General features: G+C 31.1%; 1 protein-coding gene across 1 annotated transcript; it reads left to right on the top strand.

Moving 5' to 3' along the window:
• The first annotated feature begins 372 nt into the window (after nucleotides 1-372).
• Nucleotides 373-11,110, top strand: LOC148284951 (mitochondrial genome maintenance exonuclease 1-like). Its single transcript, XM_088232146.1, has 4 exons — nucleotides 373-886; nucleotides 4,313-4,876; nucleotides 6,936-7,149; nucleotides 9,859-11,110. The coding sequence occupies exons 1-4, from the start codon at nucleotides 799-801 to the stop codon at nucleotides 10,148-10,150; spliced, it is 1,158 nt and encodes a 385-aa protein (XP_088088272.1). The 5' UTR covers nucleotides 373-798; the 3' UTR covers nucleotides 10,151-11,110.
• The last annotated feature ends 14,104 nt before the right edge of the window (nucleotides 11,111-25,214 follow it).

Below are 25,214 nucleotides of genomic sequence, written 5' to 3' on the forward strand. Positions count from 1 at the left end.
TACTATAAAACTAGTCTTATAGACACAGATAACCACACTCTCGCTTGTTTTTGTAATAGTTTTTTATTATTTACCGATTTTATCGCGCAAACTTTGAACAAAATCTCTCTACACTTCCCACGGCGAACGTTAGGGGATACTGAAATCGGTTTAAAACCAAAACAAATATCCGCGCTCAAAATGATATCAGACTACGCATGCGCACGATTCGAATTGGCCAAAACACTGCCATCTATTTTCGACAGAAGGTAACCGACTGAATGGACATATTGACATCTGTTGTTATTTTAGTGAAACTTATTAAATTCTTTAAACACGCAGTAAGCTAAAGGAAAACGTGTCGTCTTAGTTTGAATATATTTTCATAGGTAAAAGTTTTTTCTAATAGTTGACGGTGTTTGACGTTCTTGTTCAACTGCGCTCTTGAGTCTTGACTGCTAAAATTCTCAATTCTAAATCTGTTTAATTATTACTGTTACTCACGGTGGTCTGCATTTGCTTTGCATTATTTATTAAAATTGTTTGTTCTCTGTGTTCATTCAATTCAGTGTCGTATTCACTTTCTGCGTTCAATTTCATTACTTTCATATCTTTGCGTGTATTCATTCAGACTGCTAAAATGGTGTATTGTTTTCTTCAATTGTTTTAAATAAATTCCTCGCAAATTTGTGATATAAATCATTTGAAAATGTTTCGTCCGTTGCGACTGGTTGGAAGGAATGCAGTCCAAATTGTATCAGTAGTTTCCCAAAGATCTAAAGTAATATTCACCGAATCTTTTTGGATAAGGCGGAACGCATGAAATTATGGAATACTGAAAATAAGAAACTGTTTGGACCTCTCACCAAGGAGAAAAAGGCATCACAGAAGGATAAACGGAAAAGAGGTATTTATTGATCGTCTAGTCCTGTGACATTGAATGTGTTAATTTACTGTGCAAATTTACGGATTCCGGTAGTTCGACCTTTCTTGTGTAAAACAAGGTTGGATTTATACAAGAGTATAAGGTTTCATTGCCTTTAGGCCTTCATAACTCGAGAAAGCAAGGATTAATTCTTATATTTAGCTGTCACGAGTTAAATTGCGTCTATGTTTACTTCCTCGTGTAAAAGTTCATATGATCACTACGTATAAGTATTTACAAACCTTGAATTATGTCTATTTTTGTATACATTTTTTGTTTCATCTATTTTCTGATGGCGCCAGGCAAATTCATCATAGCTTGATCTTATAATAATAGGTATCTGGTCTAGACGTATTGAGCATTCTGTGGCACTGTCAAAATACTCAAAAATTCATAATTTATCATATTGTTTTAGAATTTTTCTTCCATCACTTTTGTATACTGAAAAAATTTATGCATTTTTCACAAGAGAAATGCATTTTTATTGGAGAAGTTTTTTTTTAAGGAAAGTAGTCATTGCCGTCTGCCGTTTAAATGCTTAAACTATTGATAGTATAATTAAGTACACAATTTATTGTTTTGTTGTTTTTATATAAATAAGGCTTTCAGATATCGAACAAGATTTTAAAAGAATGTACATAAACGTTCCTGAATCAGTACAAATGATAAACAGTTATTTTACTTCAAAATGTATTTTTACTATCATGATAATATAATTCAACTCAGTCATCCAAAATCACAAGCAAATAAAATTCTCGTCTCACTCAGAAGTTTTTTCATTAGGGATGCATCCAATACCGATATCTTAGAGATATTTTTGTGTTTCCTGTATATCCGAATCGGCAATATTTGTTTGCCGATACACGTTTAGAAAACCCAGGTGATTGCGTGGTGGTGGAACTATTATTTAGTCTTTTGCACTCTGTAAACTAGGCTCAGGAAATACCGAGCATAAATTGAGCATTTTATTAATCTTAATTATTACTGATTTCTGAAAGTTAAATTCTCTTAAATTTTAATTTTCTTTCTGTTTATCTTTTATTCAACCAAGTTGATGTCGTAACTTCGTTTATGTCTTATTTGCCGTTTAAATCTTTTTTTAAATTCACTCTCCATATCGGTGTTGGCAGATGCGATGTATTTTTGTTTTTTATGGTAATTTTTCTTGAGAACGTTTCTACGATTGACTCGCTTCAGCTGCAAAAGTCATTTCAAATCAGGATGATTCGTCTATTCGTCTATCCGTTGTCTATTTATTAGTGTTTGAAGATTTTCCTAAGTATCTACTTAATAATTAGCTAGCTAAACTGTGATCTTTTAATGCCAGTATCTGTGTTATTTAACTTAGAACATTTATGGATCTCCATAATTTTTTTTTTTGTTAAAGTTGAAGCGTCTTAGTACCTACCTAATATTGTTTTTAGAATAATAAGAAATTGAAATAAATAAAGAACCTTAGCAAACTTTGCCACAGTTTTTTTATATCAATAATGGTAATATAAAATATTATCTTAAGTGTAGGTACATTTAAAAAATAAGTTGAAAAAGACACAATACGTAATATTAGAATTGTTAATAAATATTTTTTTTTTAAATTGTTTAAACTTTCTACTGAATATGTTGTAAAATTTTTAGGTTAATTTTTGTTTATAAATCTTGTATAATTTTTTATAAATCTTGGGTAAAAGGAAATTTATGTTTTAAAAAAAAAATAAGCCAAATATGTTTTGTTATAAGGCAGATTTGCCGTTTATGTTAATAAAATAAAATGGAATGATTTTATAATTTTTTTTTAATAAAGTTATTTTAATTTAAATAAATTATGTTGCGTATGTTTTACATACTTTATTAGATGTCCATTTTCAATATAAAATCTTAAAAAATACCGTTTTTGACAAAAATAATTTTATAATTTGGTTCCCACTGTTTACCATCTAACATTGGATTCCCTCCAAGATTATTTCACTTATGTTTACTACTTATCTCGTGACTGCCTATTATCGAAATATTTACCCCAGATGTCTGAGCCCAAGTTGTAAACTAACCCATGATTTATATTACTAAGCATATCCTCTTTTGTAATGGACCAAAACAATAACACGCAAGGAAACTAAGATAATATGTCGCTAGTTATATATTGTGCAAAGTATCAACAATTCAAATATCTAAAATACTTTGGACTCGTGTCAAATTGTTTTTTTGTGATTATTGTAGGTATTTTTTTTTAGTGAAGTGCAGACATAATTCATTAAGCAATATGCATTGAAAAAGAATGCTTAAATTGATTGATCCAAGATGGTCAATGGTCCAAACCATTTCAATAATCAAATACTGAATAAACTTCATTGTTTAGATATACATATTGCATTTTACTGTGTTTTCATTCTGTGTATCAATAGCGTGTCTAGCTTGTGCCATGTTTTAATTCCTTTGCAGCCATCATCTGAGTAATGCTATTGATACCATAAAGCTATCCCCGTTCTAGGTGAAATCAAATATAAACGAGATTTTATTTTTTATTTGACATGAATTCCAAAAAACAAGCATGAATCATTTTTCCACATAGTTCCCGGCTTTGAAAACACATTTTCCCCAACGAATAAGTAAATTTGTGATCGTGTCCTCGTAAAATGAAGTTGTCGTGTCTGCAGCCAATTTCGCACATACGCTTCCACCCCTGCATCATCGTTAAACCTTTGGCCCCCTAGAACTTCTTTAAAGGGGCTAAAGACATGAAAATCACAAGGCGACACGTCGAGGCTGTAGGGAGGGTGTTCCGGTGCTTTCCATCCGAGTTGTTGCATTTTTTTGTTAATGGCTGCTGTGTAGGGACAAGTTTTGTCTTGGAGAAGAATCATTTCTCTCATCGATAAATTCTATTGTTTTCGGCGACTTCCTAGTCTCACCTCACTCAAAACATCTCAGTAATGTAATGTGCGAAAAATCAATGTGCTACATGCCACGCTGGTCGAAAAAAACCATCGCAAATGTTGCTGTCTGTGATGGCGGTGCCGGGTTGGCAATCATGTCTTTCATTTTGAACGAGCCCAAGACCTTACACAAACTGCTTGTGCCGAGCAAACACTCGAGCTCTTGAAAGAATGTCTTCCTTGAACTGATCAGTTGTCTCCTGAAGATTTCAGCAAGTTTAACACTTTCCCGAGCAAGAAACTTGATAATTATGCGCTGCGCAATAAAGAAATGTACTTCTTACTCAGACATCGCGACTACGAATAATAACGTGCCCAACACACCTAAAAGCGGGAACCTTCACATTTCAATATTGGGCGCCTAGCGTTAAATGTTTTTGTTCATATTTGATTCACCCACATCATTATCCTTTTTTTTTCAACGTGCAAAAATAATGTTATTTTATGAATATTTTTAATGAAAAATCTTTTCTTTCAGTTACTAAATCTGCAAAGCAATCCAAAAATGAATCAGCAGCAGCTATTATTGCATCACCACAAAATTCAGGGAATGAAACAAAAACTAAAAAAACACAAACCAAATTGACAAATGAAGAATTGATGTTTCCAATCGAAAAAAAAATCTTGTTGACTAATGCAATCAATATGCTTACCACAGATGAATCTCCATTTATTAAAAGTATAAATATTTCTTCATCACCTGACAAAATGCAGCAAGTTGAAAGATTTTCACCAATCATCAAAACTGGAATGCTATCATTAGCTTCTAATACCTCTGTGCCTTCTATTATAATAAGAAATTTAAGACTTTTCCCAATGATGAGCAACCAGAAGGCATACATTGCGGATAAGAGTTCCGATGAATCTCCAGAAGAAAAAATACTCCAAGTGAGATCCTCGAAGATGGAACATCAGAAGTTTCCATCTGTTACCAAGATCTTGGAGCAGACTTTGTCTCCTGAATCTAAAGAGGCATTAGATAAGTGGAAGAATGAAAAAATTGCTGAGCTTGGACTTATCGAGTTTGAGAAATTTTATAAAGGTAAATTAATCATGTTTCCTTCCTCATAGTATTATACTCACCTTAAGTTTAAGTAATAGATAGCGTTTCTCTACTGACGTTTCTTGGTGGAACTGCATTTGAATCATAATAAGAAATGTAATAAATTAAGTTTTATCCACTTTCATTAAATTTTTTTTTTTTTACTATTCACTGGGTTTTGCAAATATCTTATTATAGTATTTAGTAATAAGAATTTATTTAGTTTTTCACCAGTCTGACAACGTTTGTTGCGACAAAACATGGTCACTGGTGAAAATTCTAAAAATTTGCTGGATATAGGCCTCTTTCAAATTTTTTCCTGTCTGTTTCCATCCATGTCAAGCGAATTCGACGATGTCGTCAGTCTATCTCCTCTGTGGTCTCCCCACTTTCTTTTTATTTTCGTAGGGTCTCCAATTTAGTATTCTGGGGGTCCACCTATTAACTTCTTGTCTCGCCACATGACCCACGCTCTGCCATTTTTGTCTTCCCACTTTTTCTGCAATATCGGTCACCTTCGTACAGCATCTTATCTCCTCATTCCTTATCGGTCTCTCAAGGAGATGCCCAAAATTTGTCTTTTAATAGACCGCTGAATGCACTTACTGGACACTTCTGGCAGTGAGTGACATGGTTTCAAGACCGTATGCTGTCACCGGCAGAATACAAGAGTTGTAAACTTTAGCCTTCAAATTTTTTGGGTTTCCCTTATTTCTGAAAACGTGTTTCAGAGTTTATGATTCCTATTTTTTTTAAAAATATCAAGTATACATCCCTTTTGTTCTGCTCTTCAGTTTTCCAAATAAAAGTATGATTTACTTACTTAATCCTTTTATGGCATTCTTGATTCTCATTCTACAATCGAGTTATTTACGACTTTTTTTTTTCTTCTTAACAATGGACCCAAAATCTAAATATTTGGGTAAATCGCCAAATGAAGCCAAACATTTCTAAAATCTAAATGTGTGCTATTTACAAGTATTTATAATCGTCGTGAATGTGCAGTAATTGAAGCGGGCTGTGGTCCCGTAGCTAGTGTTGCGGACTCACAGATCAGGGGTCTGAGGTTTAAATCCCACTCTACCCCAACTTGACTCCCATTTACTAATAGTGAGTTATTTACAGCTTGTTAAAAATTGGAATATTTGTGTACATTGTAAGAATGCAAATTTATTTATTTTTAATTTGTATCAAATCTCAGCATCCTTATCTCTTTTAAAAGTTTGAGTACTTACACTTCAATTGTCCTCAAACATTCTCCTCCATTTCCACTAATATGTAAAAAAAATATTTTTTTGTTTTTATTTATTAAAAATAGAACCCGAATTCCGGACGTGTGTTACTGACTTAATAAGTACTCTCGGGTAAAAACAAAACCCATAAAAGATATAGAGCAGAGATAGTCCACCTCGTAGTGTAGTCTTTCGCGTATTCGACTACCATGCTTAAGGTCCCGGGATCAATTCCTGGCAAGGTAGATATGAAATATTGTTATAATTTTACGCTGTAATATTTTACTGTTCTTGGACTGGGAACTAAAGCATAAGATTTATTTCCTTACCTTCATACAACAGACTATCGAGATACACTGCAATTGAGAATCGTGAAGATACCTGGTGATTAGGGTTTAAAAAAAAATTTAAAGCCAGTATCTAGACGCATCGATTAACTAATCGACTGAAAAAAACTCACTAAGACAAATTAAAAACCGGCCTAAAATAATCTCAAAGTCTTATCATTTTTTTCAAAACATTAAATATTTTATGGTGTATTTATCGTTAATTTCAATCATTCATATTGGGTGCTATTGAAATATGAAAGAAACTTATAAACTTTATATAAATTATAAATTAGATTATTCAGGCTTAGTTGTAAGATGTAAATTTTAAAACAAAGTTCGTTCACATGATTTGGTTCTCCTGAAAATTTACATTTCAAGCGAATGTCGAGTTTTGAAATAAAAATGCTCCTCAATTGTAGTACCAATGCAGTGCCTTATGGAAAATAACAATTATTTATTTTATCATAACATAAATACTTACTATTGATATATTTTCAGCTCAATTGGAATCTGGCTCTAAATTCCACGAACAAATTAGCAAACATTTGCTTAATAGTCAAGATACATTATCTGTCGATAAGGAAATCCAAGGAGTATGGTCTTCTGTCGCTCATGTACTGAAGAATATCAAATCACCGAAAGCCATAGAATCTCATGTTGTACATCCTGTTCTTAAATATAAAGGAGTGGTCGATTGCATCGCTGTATACCAGTAAGTATTTTAATTATTTACGTATGGTGTTATACTATTTAAGGAAAGAAGAAATAAAAGCACAGCGCCGTATCTAACCGGATCTAATGGCCCGTCACTTACTGAAAAGGGATGGGAATATATTATGTTTTTAAATCAAGTTATATGTTTAAATATTTTTCTTTTTTTTTTCTAAATTATTGATTGATCAATATTGCGTTATAAGGCAGCAAATATCTAATTAACAAAGTGTGGATGTTTTTAATTTCAAACTTTTTTCTCTTTGTGACAACATTTTACATCGTTTTGTTTAAACATTTGTATAGATTACTTTAATTTTGAGTTATAATTCAAAGAGATTTGAGGTTTTTTCGTAATTGTCAAGACTTCATACACGAGGACTTAAAATATTTTTTTTTAAATACAAATAAATTGGCATATTTATTATTATAAAAGTAAATCTTTGTTATTAGTGTTAGTCAATTTTTATTCTTATACAAGAACCCTACTACAGTTTCGGGAGAGCACTCCTCCCATCGACGGGTGATATAAAACTCACCAAATTTTCATAATAATTTATAATGAAGTGTTACGAAGAAAATTCCGATTCAATTAACAATATTATATTGGCATATGTTTATACAAATGTACTATCAAAAAAGTATAAAGTGTATATGAATTTCACAGCAAATCTTTCTTCTGTATTGACATATCCCAAATAATAAGGTATTTTTACATTAATTATGATACCATTTGATTCTTTCTAATAAACATAAATTATAAAGATATCTCCCTAATTAAGTTCCAATCCGAAATACAAAATAGTATTTTTGTTTTCACACTGGATTGGATTTCTGTAAAATTATTATTTTTCTTTTGTCTTTCTTTGGCATATTGATGGTGCATTCATTGATATTAGTATAGCAATGTACACAAACACGTGTCTCTGTGTCAGAAATAAATAGTAAACATGGCATCTGCATACATATCTAGTAGTTCATAAATAACCAATGGACCTTTATCTATTGTTTATATTGTGTATGAATGAGGAATTTGTTGACATGAACTCTTAATCTTATCTTCATTATTGTTTATTTATCTTATTATTCATACATAAAACTGTTGCATTAATAAAAAGTAACTTTGACTGTCTAACTAGGGTTAGTAACCCTGCTATATTTTTAAACTCATAGTTTCAGTAAATTTTTTACTTGAATTAAATATGCATCGATAAACAAGGACTTTGGTGTCTAAATCGGTTTGCTATTAATATTTTTACAAGTAAAGATAATTGACAAATTAAATAATAGATTAAAAAAATATATTTTATTTAATACATAATTTTATTATAGCACAATTATAATTTTTTATTTCCCGACTTGATAGATAATTCCGTGTTAAGCCGGGACTCAACTTAACCTCAATTTCAAATGTAATATTTAAAATCGATTTGTGCAGAGTAATATACGCCATTTTATTTTACTATGGATATTTGGTTCAGTTATATTTGACCCCAATTCATTTTTATTGTTACTGTTAACTTTTATTTGGTACATTGTAAACATAACTTTTCTTTGAATATATTTTTTTATTTCTTTATTAATTTTTTCATTTTGATAAAATATTTTTTTTATTTAATTTTACAATACGCCCAAGGGGCATTTACAAAAAATATACAGGTAAGTACAAACATAGTGCGTAAAAATTAAAAAGATAAACAATGCTTTTTTGTATACATTTAGAAACAATAAGAAGCATACTGCCATGCAAAATAAAAAGTGAAACTTTACATAGTAAAAAAGAAAAAAAAAAATAAATGGATATAATAAAAGTAATTGAATTTAAAAGCAAATTGTAAATAACTTGTTAAGAATTCAAACAAAAAAATAAATACATTTTCATATACTTATAAGTATAAAAAAAATGGTATTAACAAATTATTGTTAAAAACAAATAATGAAAATTAGTTAACAGTAAGTATATATGTGAAAATAATATAATATACAGTACACAAAAATATTTGATAAATTAATATCAGAAAGAGATAAGATAATAATAATACACATCAAAAACAGAGAAAGAATTGTATGAAAAAGAAAGTTTTATTACGACATTAATAATTTGTTTCAAACAGTGCATTTAAGAACGTTTTAAAATTGATAATTGTCATATTAAAAATGTCTATTTCACAAGTAAATTTGTTGGCTAAGGAATGTAAACGCGGAATATGAAACATTAAAAACACTGTATCTTCACTGGGGTAACCTGTGCCGATCATAATTTACAAATTGAATGTGTTAACTAGTTTGTATTTATATTTAAAATTCAACCTTATTTCATAGTTTAAAATTATTTCTTATAAATGTAGATTGATTTTATGAATGTCTCATACAAGAGGGTTTTGGATGTCAACTTCAAAATGAACGTCCGATATCCATGGGTAGTTTTTGCTCATACGATGCAGCTTAAATTTTTTAAAAAAAGAGGTATATCAATGGTAATTTGTCAATATGTACTATCTGAAAAATGATGTTTTACAGGAGTGAATTTAAACTTATTATTAGTTGAAATTTAAACATTGCAGTCCCAATTGTTACTTTCTAATATTTTAGGTATTCAATCATGTAATTGTTTCATGCACATCAGTAACTTAGCCTTTTTACTTAATTAGTTGATAAAATATATATGTATACAATGTCTCATATAATGTAAATATTTAATAAATTACAGGGACAAACCAATGCTGATCGAGTGGAAGAAATCTGATAAACCAAAACCGACTCTTGCCGCCACGTACGATAATCCGATTCAACTTGCGGCTTATTTCGGTGCCATCAGCCACGACCCTAACTACAAGGCTCTTAATGTCAGAGACGCCCTGCTGGTTATTGCCTATACAGACGGATCCCCCGCAGACTGCTTCCACCTGAGCATGGACCAGATGCGGCAGCACTGGGCCGCTTGGCTCACTAGACTGGAGAAGTTTATGGCAGCTGAAAAGCCAGCAGAGAAAAATGAATAAGTCTCACATTTTAATCTTACTGAAAAATATATTCTCAACTGTTTAAACTTTTATATTATTTATCACCATTAATGTTTCACCATTCAATCTCCAATTTAAGGTCTATTTATTACCATCAAATTGTGAAGAAATATGTTTTTGGATTTAAAAATTGATTTAAGTCTATTAGATAATAATTAACTTAGTTTACTATGTACAAACATGCATAGTGTGTCGTGCCTTCATTTCACGAAGGTCAATAATATAATATGTTGGTATCGTTTTAGTTATTTGAACTGTATTTGACAAACAAAACTCTTTTGACTCGTGAGCTAGGTGCGGTTATTCAAAATGAGAAGACTCAATTTTGTAACTATATTTCAAAGTATGACAAATATTAAGTAAATTACATTTGATAATACTTAAATTATTTTACTTTATAGTGTACAAATACTTTTCATTGTGACTCCTCTTAGAAAAATCATACTTTTAATTTACAGATATATCAAATGTTATTTTTAGTTGGCAGTTCAACAAATGGAAAAACAATTCGAACTTCTCTTGTAATTGCTCTCTAGATCATTCACTTACAACATATAAATCCGGAAATATAGCATTACGAAATTGTGTCCATTATTTTGAATAACTTTGTAAATCCTTTACTAATGATGTCAAGAACCATCTATGACGGGTCACAATTATTTGAACAATATGTCTGTTGATTTGTTGTTTAGTTTTTCCAGGGTTTGTCTACAAAAACAACTACAGTAATATTTATATTTATTGTGGACCTGTTTGTGTAGAGATTTTTGTCACATAGATGCCATTATCTAATGCTCTAATTCTACTTTGTATTTTTCGTATCTAAAATATGTAACCTGCATGAAGTGACTGGAAAAACAAGTGAATATGGGCTGTGCATACGAAAAATTTAGAAAGTATTGTTTTTAGGCTGTTATTAAAGGAAAAAGAAAAAAGAAATATAATATTTCACCTATTTTTTGTGCAGAGAAAGATAGTTTGCAGTATTAAAATATGTTGGTTAATTGATATACATTGTACTATGTTTGCCAAGAGTTTACGTGTTAAATAAATGACGCATGTGTATTCAAGATGTTTAATATACAGTGTAAAATAAGACATTATATTTGCAACATTAAAAAAAAACTGACGTTTAGACACGGTTTGTTGTACCAAACACCTTTTTCTGTGCCTTATATATTTTTTTATTTCAACATACCGTCGGTCAGCGTGCAATACCGCCAATCTACATTTTTGGCAAAAATGCTATTTTCATATGGGGAGATTTTTAACTCTTATTGGATATTCCCTAATCATCCAACACGCGTGGGACCTATATTAGACGAAGTTTCTGAAGGAGAACAGGGATGGGAGTAAGTAATATGTTAGATTCGATTTTAAAGACATTTTTTACTGTCTCCTAGAAAAAGTTAATTCAGTAGATTGGCGGTAATGCACGCCGATCGATGATATTTTATTACTTCTTAGTAAGATGAATGATTTACATGTTCGCGGACACTTTTCTCATAGGATCTGCTCTTTTGAAATGCTTAACAGTTTTCTTATTTTTCGGAATATTTCATATCCAACTGGGCTGTAGTTGATGGTTTGAAGTAAAGATGCGGTGAATTGTGTTTTCTAGCTAAAAGAAAATCGACAGAAATGGTACTTACCAAAGATATGACAACCATAGCTATCTATGACACCATATAATTATAGAATTATTATCATGCCACAAAATAATATCCACTCCGTGGGCCTCCTCGATGGGCAGTTTACGCCTGACTGAATAGAAAATGGATGAGAACATTGACAGCTATTGCCATCTTTTTCCCTCTGAATGCATTCTATTCAATAATCATATTATTTAACCTTTGGGTTATTATTCAAAAAGTAGGTAAAAAATCCTCAGTTTTTCTTTGTAAGATTTCTCAATATTATTATCAGTGTACCAGACAACATTTTAAAAAATACTCATTTATGACTCTTTTTTATATCCTTTGCATGTTAGAGGTTCTAAACATAAGATGTCGCTGGATATTTTTTGTAATATTCTATTGAAATTTTTTTCAAATATATATTGTATTGAATGTAATGCAAAAGAGGTAGCCAGCGATTGTTGGTGTTCAAAATGAACACCGACACCTTTCCTTGGGCCATTTTTCCATTGCACTTTCAAGGTGAACTGCCAAATATGAAGAGGCTTGTGAATTATGACCTTTTACCGATTCCCTCCTCATACAAACAAAACATGATCACACCCGTTATCTTCGATTGACCTCGAAATGAGTCAAAATACTAAACTTGCTGTATAACGTATTGTATGCGTAGGACGAGTAGGACTTTGACGCATCACGAGGGGTTTTGTGGTTGCGGGTATACTTTTTTATACCTGGACGTACGGGATACAGCTAGTTGCGTTCGGGCAATAATATCGCGGACGTATCATGTATGTTTGTATGGGTAGGGCGGTTAACTAATACTGGGACACTTTCATTGCTGACTGTGTTTTTATAGGGACTTAATATCTCCTACATTATAATTATTTCAGTTTTACGTAGGCTATACCCCTCTTTTCACTACCAGTGTCTTTCGGACTGATGACTTTGGCCATTATTTCCTAAATGGGAAATGTGATTTTGGCGACTATTCCAGTTATTCCAATGAGTTAAATTGCTTTCTTTGCCACGCAAGTCAAAATATATAAGAGAAATACACTAATATTATTTCATTTTTAAATTTGAAATTCTTAATATATTTTTAAAATTTAGGTCAAGATAATATGTGTCAATCTCATATTCGTTGTTGTATTACATACATATTTAAAACTAGTTTTATGAACATTTGTTAGTAAAACATCATGCCACAAATATAATTCTGTCTTCCCTCTTTCAGAGTGTGTGACTGGTGTATCAATTATTTTAGCTGTTGAAAATTGCTCATATTATGGATTGAATAAAAAAATAATAAATATAAAATGCACAGGGAAATAAATACTAGACCAAATTAGACAAATTTGGATATGATTTTCATATCAGAAATTTATTTAAGGTTAATATGCGAATGGCTTATTACAGTGTTACATTTGTCCTAGGTTTGTCAACCATCCCTTACTTACATACCTTGATAAATTTATGAAAATTGATTATAAAATCTACGATTATAGTTTGTTAATTTATGTATTTGTTAAAATATACAAATGGCATCAAATTACCTGAACCAAAACAGTAGGAAAAGAAACAAATATAATTAAAATGTCCTAACAATGTTTATTCAGTATTTGTATCTTGTTTGCTTGTTATTTTTATTTGTGGTATGTATTTATCACTAGAACATAATATATGATAGCACCACAGCCTTTAGGTTTGTATTAGAATAAATGCCTTATAAGTTATCCATTTTAACAATAGTTACCTTATCATTAAATAATAAATTTATCCACTGTTTAAAAATATGTATTCATTTTTTTTTTATAGGTTTTCCAAACTTTACCTTTATTTCTTTCTACATATTAATAATTTTAATTACATATTAATTGTTTTTAAGTGTGTATAAACACTTGCATCGAAATCATTGCCAAATATTTTCTTGTTGAACAAAAAATACATGATCACAAGACCTGCGCTATATGCCAACTATATTAACAGATTTATGTTAATTGTTTATTTACCAATTAATACTAGCTGCCCAAGAAATTACTTTATATTATTTAATAAAAACATTTACATGTTATTGTGTAAAATTAACTTGTTTTATGACATCTCATTGTATGGTAATTGGACCTATTTTGTAATATTGGTTAGTTTGTATTTACCATGTATAAACCAGTCCATGCCTAGACTTCCATATTTCCTTCTCTAAAATGTTCTCCATCTCTGTTGTAATATGTTGATGTATTTAAAATTACCCGTGAATATTTCAATAAATTCCAATAAAAATATTTCAATCTGTTCATTCATTCAGTACTATTATTTTACAAAAAGGCACAGTTTATTTTCAATTTTCATTGTATCATTCTACTAATAGACAAAGATTTTTGGTTAAAATTGCACTTGTAAATGGAACTTGGTTTAGTGCCAATTTCTACTCGCTTCTTGCTACATATCTTTGTGAAATGTAATTAATATAAATTAAATGAAATTTGTTTTCTAGTTTTGACTGCTTTTATTTGGTATTTTCAGTGACCAGGTCGTTCCTTGACTGACATTCTTAAGACTGGTGTTATTCATGGTGAGATCCGTTGACTTAAAAATTCCAATTAAATATGATCAAAACTTAAAAATTTATTTTATTTATTATATGTAATTAAAATGCACTTCCACTAAAAAATGTTATTAGAAAAACTTATTAATCAAAGGAACTGGATGACATAGAAATTACATTACAAATTTTACATTGAGACACAATACAATACAACTCATTTTATTAAATTTTAAGATAAATACCGTCGACATGTGTATTCATCCCATATTTTCTCTGTAGACACGAGAATACTAGCCAAATACTACCCTGAAATGTATATCCTTAATCCATTATCAATTTACCGATCTTGCTTTTGTAGAAATCTATGAAACATTAGTAAAAAATAATAGTTTTTTGTCATTATTTGGATGCATTACGTTTTAACATTATTTAACTCTTTAATTATTAATTTATCTTTGTATTTCTAAATATTAAATTGTGGTAAATCACTTACATCAGTAGTCCATTAGTTTTTTATTTGCATATGTCACATCGTAATATAACTTTGTGACCAAATTTTGAAGATCCTTACTGAATTTTTTCTTATTGCAATTTTCCTCCTAGTTCAGTTTATTGGTCAACAAACATTTTTATTTTTTAATAATCACAATAAGTTTTCTCACAAAATTAATAATTTATCAGGGCAACACTGGAAATATGGTTTTCTATATCTATGATACTAAAATATATACATACATAATATCTTTATTATTGATTTTACAAGACTGCGTATATAATAGTCATTACTTACTGCTAGTCTTATTTCGATTTATATTAGTTCTCATTAGTTGATTTATGCTATATGTAGTTTTTTTTGCTTTTGTATATTTTAATAAACTTTTTTTAAATATTAATTTATATTATTATTTGTGCTACAATCATCATAAGTATTCCTTTATTCGAAGATATGTATAGTAATATTATTTTTACTTAGTTATAAAACATTTCCTGCAGCTTGAAGGTAGTCCTATTTCTTTTCAAATTCGTAAGCATTGTCAAAACTAGAAATCTTTCTAATATTTATTACATTTTAGAGATCAAATATGAAATGGCATGCATTAAAACCACTCTGTATGAATACCTGCATTGGTTTATTTATTGTACACTGTAATACATAAGAGGCATACATGTTTACATATAAAAAGGCATACATATTTGCGTGTAATAGACAGAGACTCACCCTATGATGGATTTACGCTGCATTGGTGTTTACCCAATCTCTAATAGACAGGAAGCACACAAATTTACCCATTCTTTTTATAAAGAAGCATTTGCATTCTTTTAATTTACCCGAATATTTCAATTTCAGGAGCCATTTTCAACATGTTGTAAACAACTTACTTTTAGAAAATGGGAACTAGATTGTGGTAGAGAAGGGTTTGAACCTCGGACCTCTCATCTGTGAGTCTGAAAAACTAGTTACGGGACCACAATCCATTTCAAACTTCATTTTGAAGGACAAGCCGCATTGACTTTTACCCATTCTGTAATAGACAGTACACATACATATTAACCTGTAATAGACAAGAGGCATACACTTACATATTTACCCACCCTTTGAAGAACATGCTGCTTTGATGTTTACTCATTCTGTGATTGACAAGACGTATACATATTTATCTGCAATATACAAGATCCATACATATATTTTTTGGAAATTAAAAATTTCAAGTTGATAAAGAGTTGTCACTGTAGTCACATGTTTACTAAAAAACTTTTAGTTCAATTGAAAAATACTTAGGTCCCCCGGAATATGCCCAAATTCTTGTTTTTTTGTTGAAAAATTTTTAAATATTAAATAACAGTGTTAAAAAACAATGTGTCTATCATGTAACGTTGAGGTCTCCCAGATTAGCTGCAAAATCATCAATTTTTACATCAAATTTAGGTGTTGTCGACAGGTAAATTTTTTTCGTGTTAATTATTTTCCTTAACAATTCTCTTGAAAATCATACATGTAAAAATTATGACAAAACTTACAAGGGTTAACTTCTTCTTCTTCTAGTGCCTTGCCGGGTCCCCCCGACGTTGGCGATCACTACAGCGAAAGCATATGTATCTGTCCTGCGCTAATTTTACATTTCGCAGCCAGGACGACTGCTCATTGATGTACTCGCCATAGTGATTCCTGGAAAAAGATGACCAGAGTGGTTTCCCGTTGCCTTCTCTGGTGAATTTTCTGTCGGGGTTACCTTCCCTTAGCTGGTTGGTTTTAGTTTTGAGGCGACAAAAACTCGCCTTTCATCCTCTCGTTATCAGCTGTAATCACACCGTTATGAGTGTGATCCCATTGCCCGGGGTTCGCAACGTGGACGCTAACGAGTTGGACTAGTCCGTAATGTTGCCGGTGGAATGCAACTAGGCGTTCGCAGCATTTTATAGAATCACATCCTTCAGCAAGATGTGACTCACTGCGAACTAGACTCAACTTATTTTTAAAATAAATTTAGCCTATTTTTGAAGCTAGAAAAACTAAACTGTAAGTTTAAAAATAAATATTTTCTTAAGATAAAAAAAAGGGATTACAATATTAAAACGCTTGCTTTGAAAAATATAAAAGTGTTTAAAAAATTACGTTATAATGTTTTGCGGTTTTTGTAAAAATGCAGATACGATATCATACTTTGGAAAGACGTAAAGTAAAATATCGTATGGGTGACATACGATATTATACTTCGTAAAATTCGTTAAATAATATAACTTATGAATGACATACAAAACCTTTTACATCAGGAGTTTATTCGAAAAATATCATTGTAGGTATGTGTAACATACGATAATCATTTGATACATGAAAACGATGTAAATAATCGTAAGAAGCAGAAGATAGCATAGCTTAGTAGCGCGTAGTAGCATGGTGTAGATTTTGTTTCTAAGGTAAAATAACAGTTTTTGTGCTCTAGTAAACTCAATTATTTTGTTTTTTGCACCAGCGGGATCCATTTTGGAAAAAAAAAGAATAAAAAACAATGCACGCGGCAGATGTCCGACCAGTCCAGAGAGCACAATATTGATACTTACGCCGCTTCCAGTCATCTCTTTCGTCCCACGAATAGCATCACAAGGATGCTTACAATAGCATACTTTGTAAAAAATATGAGATACAACAATATGCGTCCAAAAAAACATAACTAATTGCTGAATTATTTTTATTCTTCGTTGTAAATAAAGATACATTAAAAACTAAAAATCAACGATTTGTGGGTTACGGTATTATACGTAGGAAGGGTCGATATGTAGGCCTAGATAGTTTTGGAGATGCAGCTCTTGCTCGAAAAAATTAGGAAAAAGACTTATAAACCAGAACTCCCTACCTGAATGAATGCATCTCTTTTTTAATAATATTTTCACTTGACTAAATTCTTGTACAAACGTAATGAATGAAAATAAAATATTTAACCCACTTAAAACCTTAGAAGTGAAACAATTATGCTTTCTTTGTTATTTTATGAAGACAGTTCAAACTTGAGAAAAAAACTTAAAAGAAAAATTATTATTGTGACCAACTTTGGCAATTCCAAAGTTTAAATGTCTTTATTTTAATGTTTTGTTTTCGTAAAAAGCGCAAATAGAAAACTATTTTCTCATCTCGTGGTTTTGTATAAATTTGTCTCTTTTTACATAGGACTTATTACTTTTCACGAAATTTAATTATGGGGTTTCCAGGATGCGACAGTTTGAAGTACCGACGCTGATTCCTCGGCCTGTGATAGATAACATCCTTCCGGTTCGACAATGGCGTCTCGTGGAAATCAATATCTCGAAATTCAAGGCAGGTTTTCATATTATGTACCTGGGTAGGTGTTATATTTATATTCGTGTCCCGTAATAAAATACTTTGTGTACATAAAATATTGGTTTCAGAAAGTTGCCGTTGGCGTGGGATTGAAATAATAATGTATCGCTGTTTTTATGTGTAGGACGGTTTTTTACTTTGTACCAAATCATGCAAACATCGTAAGACGTATTTCGCTTTGCAGAAAGCGGGTATTTGAGTTGTGTAGAATCGTATTCTGCAATCTAATTAAGTTTTTTTTAAAAATCTTTTTCTTAATGGATATATTGATTTAGTTAAATGTTTTACAATATTTATGTGTATCATGTCATATTTATGTATGTGTTTTAAAATTATGTTTTCTTACTAGTTACATTGTAGGAATATGTATTATTTGAATGTACTAAACGCTAAATGTTATTTCTTACTTTATATATTTTATTTTCGACCAGACAGTTACATTAACATTTTTTTTTAATATATTTATTTATATTTTATACATGTCCCATACTTGTAAAAGCCCTCCGGTGTTTATGTGAATTAAATAAATAAATATAATGGCTACACTGATGATAAAACATCAAATGGTGTAAAAACTGCTTTAAAAACTGAAATAAAACTAATACGGCTGGGTCAATTCAACCTAATAAAGTATTTTGGGTGATGTTTAAGGTCGCAATAATGTTTTAAATTAAATTCATCATGTTTGATTTCACGAGTTCATATTTTTTTTAGGTTTTATCTTCAGTTTGCCCATATTAGAAATAAAAATTAGTCGCATGGAAAAAATAAATATCCCCAAATTAACTACTCTCTAGGGGATAGAGAAGATTCATAATTGCACCCCAGCCAGCCAAAGTAAGAGAAAGAGAAAGCGTAGCATTTAGTTTGCATTTCCTTTATTGCGATTAATTAAACGAATGGCAACTAAGTATCTAAGGAATTTACGGCACGCCGTAATATTGAAGCGGTAGGCTATTACTGTAGATTACTGAAATCGTAATAAAATACAGACCTCCGGGTTGTAAAATTCGCACTTGTGTTCCTGTTTACTAGGTACGTTTTCGTGTTCTCTGTATACCTCCCGTACATATTTTTTGTATATACATTACTAATCATATGCTACACTAACATTAAAAAACAAATGCTATATTAACGTATTACAACGGATAAGAAAAACATTTTAGAGAAAAGAATATAAAAGTCTAGGCATCTACAGGTCTTATAAATTGGTTTGGCCAAATAACACGATCCATTCTAGTAAGATTATTTTTAAATTATGTTAATGTTGTAATAATAAATAATCAATTAATTAGTCAATGTTAAAATATAACACATAGCATTCTGGGATCATAAATTAATCATATTTTAACTATATTTAGTGTGGAAGGCGTGTTTTTTGAGTAAGTACCGTTTTTATATTTAAAAAAAACAAATAAACTTTTTGATACAATTTATTTTTACATGAAGGACCACAGTTTTGTTTACTTTTCCACATAATTACCAAGAATATTAAGACACTTGTTATGTAGAACTAGAGCTTATGTATTCCGTCGTGCTAGTAGTTTGCGGCCAAATGCACCAAATCGTCATTGATCAGTAAGGTTTCCCCACTCTGTTCCTCGTCATGAACATTCGTTCAGCCGTCTTTGAAAGCTCTGACCCATTTGCGTATCATTCCATCATTCATAATGTTTTGTCCATACACTTTACAAATTTGACGGTGAATGTTAACTGCTTTCACGCCTTTAACACTGTAACTTGGCTTGAACATGTAACTTGAATTATAAAAATAAAACTTTTATTTAATTGGTTGGTTGGAAGAAATTGCCATTTGGCAATAAGCCCGCCAATGTACAAATAACATTATGGACAAAAAGTTAAATAAATAAAACACTATGAAAACTTATAACTGCGCGTATTTCACAGTCGGTGGGATTCTCTATCGGCGGGGGCATTTTAAATGTGCAAAAGCAAATGTAAACACGATTGACTGATGCCGCAATGGGGTATGTAGCTCACCAAAGAACGTAGGTACACAGTGCGCATGCGCGGGAAACCGACCGCAGCGCTGCCGTGGCGGAATTTCAAAACCGTAATTAATTTTCGAAAAACTCGCCTCGTATACAAGTAGGTATATAGATTTTGGTAAGATAATAACATTGAAATTATTACATCCTCGCTAGTCAATTCCATTCCATTGAACCGCCATTTGAATTCAATGTCTTTCTGGGGAAAAATGCGATTGTTGTCACAGACTCTTAAATTTCATAACCCACCTGCTGCCCTCTCATGTCGCTACCAGCAGGCTTTTTCTGTCACCATTTCGTTTCGTAAGTTCGTTCGTTCGTCATATATCCATCTCATTCTAAAGCAATCAAAATCATATTTCGCTCGCATTCCCTCACATACGAGACAAATGAATTTACGAAACGAATTAGTTGTAACTATGGACTGTGGCCTTATGTTGTAGCATAAGGCCACAGTCCATTTTCAACGCGCCGCAAAGGTTAACATGAAACTTGATGCCGAATGACTTCCGCGTAGCGCGTACCGGTCCCACAAAGCTGAAATCTCGCAATCGCGTCATTAAGACGTTATGTGTCAGGATCCAATTTGAAGTGAAGCGCTTCATCTGTAGAAATGAGAAAGAAGCCAGGAACAGGTTAGTGGCCATCCCATCCTAGTCCATCTTCCATAGTCACGTTTGTGACCAAAGATTGACACCGGTGTTGACACCACGCTTTACTTACCGCATATCCATATCGCATCATCAATTAAATTTTAAAATGCAGTCCACTTACTCCTGCACTAAATTCTAAAGCTGATAGACCTCGTTTACTGGGAAGATTTGAATTCTGAGTCGTTCCCCGTTCAATTTCCAATTAACGTAATTATTCAAATAAATAATTTTGAAATAGTATTTTACTGTCATCAATAATATGAGTTCATTAAAAAACAAATGAATAATTTAACGAACATATTACAACAAAGATGAAGAACATTTTAGAGAAGGTAACGTATAAGTCTAGACATCTAAAGGGCTTATGACCAGTCATTAGCTGGTTTAAATGGTTACTTTACACACTGTAACATTCACCATTCTGCCTATATTTTTTTTAAATATTTATATTTCTTTAATTTTTTTGTTTTTTTACAATAAACATAAGAGGTAAAACAGAGTATACAAAAAATAAGGGATAATTACATAGCAATGAAATACACATTAACAGTAAAAATAGTAAACAAAAAAATCCCACAAAGGCATGGCCTGTTCGTGGGGTGGGTACAAGAAATGTTTATGAATTTTTGCTTCTATAATAAATAGACGGGTATAATATTTTTGATTATTAAGAAAGAGATAAGAAAATATTCTGTAAAAGATTATAAGGTCCTTTTTTTATAGTAATTAAAAAACAGAAAATATTTAAAAAAAATATCGTTTTTTCCTTATTAAATTTTAAAGGACAAAATAATCCAGGATAGTGCGTGTTTTTTAAAAGAAGGAAATTTTTAAAGTTTGGGTTCAATGAAATATTATAAGTAAAAAAAGAATTAAAAATTTTATGCCTATAAAATATGCATGTCACAAAGAACATAAATATATTTTTATTTGTTGATGTTTGTGAAGTTAAAGAGCTGACTTCTTTATTTATGCGGGTGAGATTCATCTCATTGAATTATTTAACGAAGTTCAACTTATGAAGGTAATATTTAATGAATAAATACAAAGGCAATTTTTTTGTTGTTGATATTTTTTGTTTTTCATCTTGTTGATAATCACAAACTTATGAATTAAATAACGGCTTTTAGTTTTAACCGGCTTATAGGCTTTTGCATCAAGTGTACAGGTTTTAATATTGTTTTTATAGAGCTTTCCAGAGTAATTATCTTTTGAACCCGTGTCTATGCTTTCAAAGCTCAGCAGGCGACGCGACGCCAACAATTCAGTGACTAATTAAATACACCGTTCAGTCCACTGAAGGTTCGGAATTCAATTAATTCTGTTGCCAATCATTAGAATTGGGTTTATGCTTCCCAATTTACAATGCTTTTATCTAGAACTATGATGTTTAATGAAATTATTATGCCCGCGTTGTTTTTGTTTCATTGACGCGACGGTTCAATGATTTTATTGGCGTGTACTTAGCGATTTTATAACCTCTAACACGTATTACAGTCGAACTCTAATTATCCAAACTCCGACTATCCGAATCGCTGATTTTTGTGTATTTTATTTATTTAAATCTTAAAGTAGGGCACACATATTATACATATTGTTATGTGTGTTCTAATAATAACATTGCAAATATATTTAATTTATAAATTGTTTATCACATATGTCTTGACCATTATTTTACATTTTGATATGTTTTTTTCTTCATAAATATTTTTTTCCATTTCGTAATACTTTTTAATTGCTTTAAATAAAATGAATTTTGTGACTTTGCCTTTTTCCTAAATGGAAGTCTAATTTTGTTCTTTTCTCTAGTATTGTGATCGTGTTCATGCTGGTTCCGATAAATTTTTTTATTAGAGTTTATAATTTTATGAACAAATATCATTGTATTGTAAAATATTCTTTGTTTATATGTTAATAATTTCATTTCATTTACCATCGACTTTACCTTCGTGTATCTGATTATCCGAATCATTTTCAGAATTTAAGAAAAAAAAACGTACTGTGGTTTGCAAAATAACGACTTGGCTACCCGAAAACGGATGATGACAGTCAAACAGCTTATTTTGACAGAAGTGTTCAGCAGGCAATGACTTTCATTTACTGTACGATACGTAATAATGTACACCGCTTGTAACTGCGCTTAACATGTAAAAGTGTTGCCTTCTCATTTGATCAATTGAAAACTCTTCTTCATTTTCATTTTCAACACACATTCAGTAATTAATTAAAACAGACCCTTTTTAGGAAAAAATCATATTTTCCAAATTCATTATGATTCAAATGAGGTCCGGTCCCAATCGATTTTAATACTTGGAAATCTACTGTATTAATAAAATCTGAATACATTTACATAGAGAAATGAGATAATAATTTCTCATAGTAATCATTGTCTATAAACAATCTGTTTATAATTTTAAGTAAATAGTTGTAAGATTGTATTTTTGTTTGAAGTTTGCTGTATGTTTGAAAATATTTTTTTGCAGTGGTTTACAGCTTCGATCACTATGCCTAAGTTTCTGGCTTAAATATTAGTCAAAATCAACTAAATGCAAAAGTAGTTTTCCGTTTAAAATATAAGGATAATATTTTTGAGAAGGGAATGTGGAACTTTATTCATTGGAGAAGTTATGACTTATCATTGGCTCATTCTCACTTTACACAATGCATCGTTTACGATCCAACTATGCCCAAATATTTATATTTCTTCAAAACTTTCATAGCATCAGCTGTGGTGGAAAAAATAATTCCCACGTGGATGCGGGGTGAGAAATAGCGGGGGCGAAGCACTTGGGCTTCTACGATATAATTTAGCGGAGTGGAATGTAATAAAATTTTAATGAAATAAGTGAATATCCTCGATATGCGGTACGCAGTGTCATCGGTCACAACCTCAACAAATGAGATGGATTAGGAATATATGCCACTAGCCTTGTTCGTTCTTGATGGAATTTCTGTGGTCCGACTGGTCACTTGCGAGCGGTACCAGCAATAGGACAGGCCCCCGATCTGGTGCTGAACACTGGCGGTTGGTGGAAACAAAGTCTATGATGCGGTACACGTTTAACTAAATAAACGCGCGATTGACGACACGAATCGATTTTGTTTACCTGTAGACATTTGCGACTCAAGCGTCCATGTTTTTCGAGGACAAATGAGGGGGTTAAATGCAAAACCGCCACTGTCCATAATCACTGTATTTGCGAAAACCAACAAAACCAGTAGCCAAATGACTTTTTCTTTTAAGTTTTTTTTTTATTTGAAAATTTATTTATAAACCCTTACGGATTATTACATTCATTTTACAAAAAAAATATAATCATTTTTCATTCATACTCTGTTGTTCAAAATAATATTTTTTACATCTTTTGAAAAGTTTGTCTGAGTCTTTTGTTTAGTTTTGTCTGGTAGTTTATTGTATAATTTCAGTCTTTGGTTCATTAGTCTTGATTGTCTTATTGCTTAGTTTTTTTAAAAAGTTCTCTTGTTGCAGTTAGATAGGGAAGGTCATATACTAACTTTAATATTTTATTTTAATTCTGACCAAATATTTTTTTTTGTTTTCTTCATTTCAGTAATCCTACAACATAATTTAAAAAATGGTATATTGAATTTCCACAATGATTTGCATACTGAAAACATTATTATAAATACTATTGTGAAAATATCCAATGATAAATATTACTCTTCGTCCACTATGAAGTTAGTCTATAATACTCCTGTCGAATGTAATGAGAAATGAGAAACTCAATAAACGCTTAAAGTACTAACTCGCATAACTCGAGCAAGCGTAAAATATTATATGAGACTTATTTTATGATATTTTTGACAGTGAATGCCGTAAATATATTTTATACTCCACCTTAACGGTATTTAGGCATCTAGAAAAGTGTCACAGATATTCCTTATTGTGTTCCAGGAAAACTCCCTTACGTAGAATTTTATTGAAAGCCGTATTAATATAATAAATCTTAAAACATATTTCAAATATGAACATTCTAGTTTGCTGAAGATTTATTTTTTTGTAAGGTTTTTTTGATATCTTTCTTGATGAAAGATATCACGAAAGCGGTGAAACCGGCAACTGGTTGTTCTAAATTTTTGTGTTGAGTATGATAAAATGAGCACATTTGTATTAGTTATTACCTACGGACCGCATGTTTTAAGGTCTCCAATTTCTTAATTTCAAAAGGAATCAAATCATGCTTTTGTTCGATTGAATTGTAATTTAACCCTTTCGGTGCCAGATATAGTTTTGACGACAGGCACCTGTAGGTGAGCCGTTTTTACGGCTCACCTACCTACCTAGCTACCTACCTACCTACCTAGGTACAAAAATATTGAAAAAATATATAAAAGACATTTTT

This window comes from Micrasema longulum, unplaced genomic scaffold, assembly GCF_059751315.1.
Source record: "Micrasema longulum isolate JH-2025_06_02 unplaced genomic scaffold, ASM5975131v1 h1tg000073l, whole genome shotgun sequence".
Lineage (NCBI taxonomy): Eukaryota > Metazoa > Arthropoda > Insecta > Trichoptera > Brachycentridae > Micrasema > Micrasema longulum.

Bases quoted from the DNA above. Each gene is read 5' to 3' on its own strand.
- LOC148284951 (XM_088232146.1), top strand. From the start codon at position 799: ATGAAATTATGGAATACTGAAAATAAGAAACTGTTTGGACCTCTCACC. The intron at 4,877-6,935 runs GTAAATTAATCA...ATATATTTTCAG, and splicing joins GTTTGAGAAATTTTATAAAG to CTCAATTGGAATCTGGCTCT. The intron at 7,150-9,858 runs GTAAGTATTTTA...AATAAATTACAG, and splicing joins GATTGCATCGCTGTATACCA to GGACAAACCAATGCTGATCG.